Source organism: Siphateles boraxobius, unplaced genomic scaffold, assembly GCF_051911475.1.
Source record: "Siphateles boraxobius isolate OS27281-9 unplaced genomic scaffold, OSU_SipBor_1 160, whole genome shotgun sequence".
In the NCBI taxonomy this organism is placed as follows: Eukaryota; Metazoa; Chordata; class Actinopteri; order Cypriniformes; family Leuciscidae; genus Siphateles; species Siphateles boraxobius.
This window is the reverse complement of record NW_027508767.1, coordinates 1,452,323-1,456,017: the sequence shown is the minus strand read 5'-3', so window position 1 is coordinate 1,456,017 and position 3,695 is coordinate 1,452,323. Positions and strand designations below refer to the sequence as shown.

General features: G+C 36.9%; 1 protein-coding gene across 1 annotated transcript; it reads right to left on the bottom strand.

The window, feature by feature from the left end:
- Positions 1-830: 830 nt before the first annotated feature.
- Positions 831-2,518, bottom strand: LOC143739459 (uncharacterized). Its single transcript, XM_077231945.1, has one exon. It carries the CDS (start codon positions 1,857-1,859, stop codon positions 915-917), a length of 945 nt encoding a protein of 314 aa, XP_077088060.1. The 5' UTR covers positions 1,860-2,518; the 3' UTR covers positions 831-914.
- Positions 2,519-3,695: the final 1,177 nt, after the last annotated feature.

Here is a 3,695-nt window from a genome sequence, read left to right as displayed (position 1 = left end):
AATATTTTGTATTTTCCCACCATATACTTTTATCCTCAATATACATTTCGGTCTCCTTTTCAGTTTCAATAATCTCTTTAACATTTAAAATTTAATCTTCATTTTTTTAAATCTCTGTGTTTAAAACCCATACTCCCGGCCCTCTTTTCACAGAACTCCAGTCTATTTGCATAAAAATTGGTTTATGATCGCTTAGGCTTGTTTCTTCGTATTTAATGTTACTAATAAAATCCCCAACGTTCCTTGTACATAATAAAAAATCAATTCTTGTTTTGCACATAAAATTTCCCACTAATTGTCTTCTTGAATATTCTCTCGTTTTTTCATTTTTTTCTCTCCATACGTCGATCATATCATTTTCTTCCATTAATAGCTTCAACTCTTTTCTTCCTTTGTCACTTTTAAAAACCATTCCCTCTCCCATTTCTAATTTGCTAAAAACAGTATTAAAATCACCCATCATTATAACTTCTTTGTATTTCTTTAGGAATTCTCTTAAAACACTAAAAAACTCTTTCTTTTCGTTCTCTTCCGTTGGCGCATGAACGTTAACCACAACTACTACTTTCCCCTCAAATTCCATTTCTACTGCCATACATTTCCCTTCTTTATCATTGTATATTGTTTTACCTTTTACACCTCTGTTTTCCTTTATTAAAACCGCTACACCTCTGCCCTGCCTATCATCCCCATTATTATATAAAATCTCTCCGTTCCATCTTTTTCTTATTTCAGTCATAAAACCTTCCCTCCAGTTAGTCTCTTGTAATAAAATCACATCTTCAATCTTGAAGATTTCTTTCATTTTCTCAATTTTCTTACCTCTAAAAGTCCTCTGGCATTAAAAGTAACACAACTAAAAGCCATTAAAAGAAAAACAAATAAATACCTAAAAACCATTAATCTTCATCTCCTCACTCCAGATCCTTTAACACTTCAAACCTATTTTCACAATCTAAAACCTTTAAAATAGTCTTATTTCTTGCGTTACCAATATTTGGTTTTACCTTTACTAGTCTTCTTCTTAATTGTCCTTTCCCCTCTCTGTCTTTGTCCGTCGTTGTTTCTTCTTCACCTTCAGTCTCACTTTGATCCTTTGTTTCATGTCCATCTTTTTCCACGTCATCCAGGTAGCTTTTAAAACTGTCCGAAATGTCCATAACTGTCCATTGAGTGTCCTGCTCCATTGTTTGTTCTTTATCGTTCTCTTGTTGTCCTTTCTCTCTGATGCTCGCTGCTCCTTCCATTTCTTGTTGTAGGCTTTCTTCCGGTTGTCCTTCATCAATTTGCCGTTCCTCCTCGTTGTTTCCTTCATGCACCTGTCCGTCCACCTGATTTTCCCTACCTCGTTCCTCTTCCTCCATCCAACATTCGCATTTATTTAAGGTTTCGCTGCAATCCGGGCCCTTGACAGCATTGCAATCCCTTGCAAAATGTCCCCTCTCCTCGCATTTGTAGCACTTGAAGTCAGGGCAGTCTTTCAGTAAATGTTCTGGGCTCGTGCACAGCCGACAGGTTTTAACCTGGTGACTGTGCACCACCCTAAAATACTGTGGCCCTTCCGCTGTTTCCAGCTTTGTGCTGTACGGTAGCGACGCTACCTCTTTGGGGAACCGCACCTTTAGGAACCTTGTTCCGTCCTCTATGTCAGTGCCCGGATAGCATCTTCTTTTTATTTTCGAGATGGGAGTAACTCTCCATCCTTCCAATTTATCTAAAATTTCATCATCATCAAGGTAGATGGGCAGGTGCATGAAGGAAACAACATAGTCTCTGTTTTGCAGATTTTTCACTTCACATTTCACTCCTTTTATTACCAGTCCATCAGTCAGTTTGTCACACATTTCTTCTTTTTCCATTGTCAGTTCATATTCCTTTCCTTGTCTTGGTCTTAGCGCTAAAATTTCCCCATGTCCACATAATTCCGTCACAGATTTAATGATATCCTCTGCTTTTACCTCAGTCACATTTTCCACATTCACAATCACTGTAGCCTCTTTTTAATATTTCCTTTCGTTGATTTTCTCTCTCACATCTCTGGTGTTTCCATTTCTCACTCGTGGTCGATTATCCAGTCCATTATCGTTTGCCGTGCGTGTTCCTCCTGCCAGTCCATTGTCGTTTGCCTTGCGTGTTCCTCCTGCCAGTCCATTGTCCTTTGCCTTGCGTGTTCCTCCAGCCAGTCCATTGTCATTTGCCTTGTGTGTTCCTCCTGCCAGTCCATTGTCGTTTGGCTTGCGTGTTCCTCCAGCCAGTCCATTGTCAATTACCTTGCGCGTTCCTCCAACCAGTCCAGTGTCGTTTGCCGTTAATCCGTCCATGCCTGAAAAAGAATAAAATTAACCACCCTCTAGCCAGCTAAAAGCTGCTGTTAGGTGGTTTTGAAAAACAAAAAAAAGCGGGAAAAATCTAACTTAAAGTAACAAAACTCGAAAAACAAACACAAAATGAAAAACAAAAATGGGGGAGAGCCTTCCTCTCCAACTGCAGCCAACTCACTTCCTGGATCGTACCAATATCGGGCGTGACCAAGGTGGTAAAGATTAGACCATTAATGAAGAAAACTAAGAAGAACTTTTGAAAAAACTCAAACTCTTTCATGCTCTCTGAAGAATCTCAGAGACTTTTAAAGGCTTTCTGAAGAAGCTCAGGGAGTCTTTTTTTTAAACTAAGAAGAACTTTTGAAAAAACTCAAACTCTTTCATGCTCTCTGAAGAATCTCAGAGACTTTTAAAGGCTTTCTGAAGAAGCTCAGGGAGTCTTTTTTTTAAACTAAGAAGAACTTTTGAAAAAACTCAAACTCTTTCATGCTCTCTGAAGAATCTCAGAGACTTTTAAAGGCTTTCTGAAGAAGCTCAGTGAGTCTTTTTTTTTAAACTAAGAAGAACTTTTGAAAAAACTCAAACTCTTTCATGCTCTCTGAAGAATCTCAGAGACTTTTAAAGGCTTTCTGAAGAAGCACAGTGAGTCTTTTTGTTTTAAAATAAGAAGAACTTTTGAAAAAACTCAAACTCTTTCATGCTCTCTGAAGAATATCAGAGACTTTTAAAGGCTTTCTGAAGAAGCTCAGTGAGTCTTTTTTTTTAAACTAAGAAGAACTTTTGAAAAAACTCAAACTCTTTCATGCTCTCTGAAGAATCTCAGAGACTTTTAAAGGCTTTCTGAAGAAGCTCAGTAAGTCTTTTTTTAAAACTAAGAATAACTTTTGAAAAAACTCAAACTCTTTCATACTCTCTGAATAATCTCAGAGACTTTTAAAGGCTTTCTGAAGAAGCTCAGGGAGTCTTTTTTTTTAAACTAAGAAGAACTTTTGAAAAAACTCAAACTCTTTCATGCTCTCTGAAGAATCTCAGAGACTTTTAAAGGCTTTCTGAAGAAGCTCAGTGAGTCTTTTTGTTTTAAAATAAGAAGAACTTTTGAAAAAACTCAAACTCTTTCAAGCTCTCTGAAGAATATCAGAGACTTTTAAAGGCTTTCTGAAGAAGCTCAGTGAGTCTTTTTTTTTTTAAACTAAGAAGAACTTTTGAAAAAACTCAAACTCTTTCATGCTCTCTGAAGAATCTCAGAGACTTTTAAAGGCTTTCTGAAGAAGCTCAGTAAGTCTTTTTTTTTTAACTAAGAATAACTTTTGAAAAAACTCAAACTCTTTCATACTCTCTGAATAATCTCAGAGACTTTTAAAGGCTTTCTGAAGA

Bases quoted from the DNA above. Each gene is read 5' to 3' on its own strand.
- LOC143739459 (XM_077231945.1), bottom strand. From the start codon at position 1,859: ATGGAAAAAGAAGAAATGTGTGACAAACTGACTGATGGACTGGTAATA.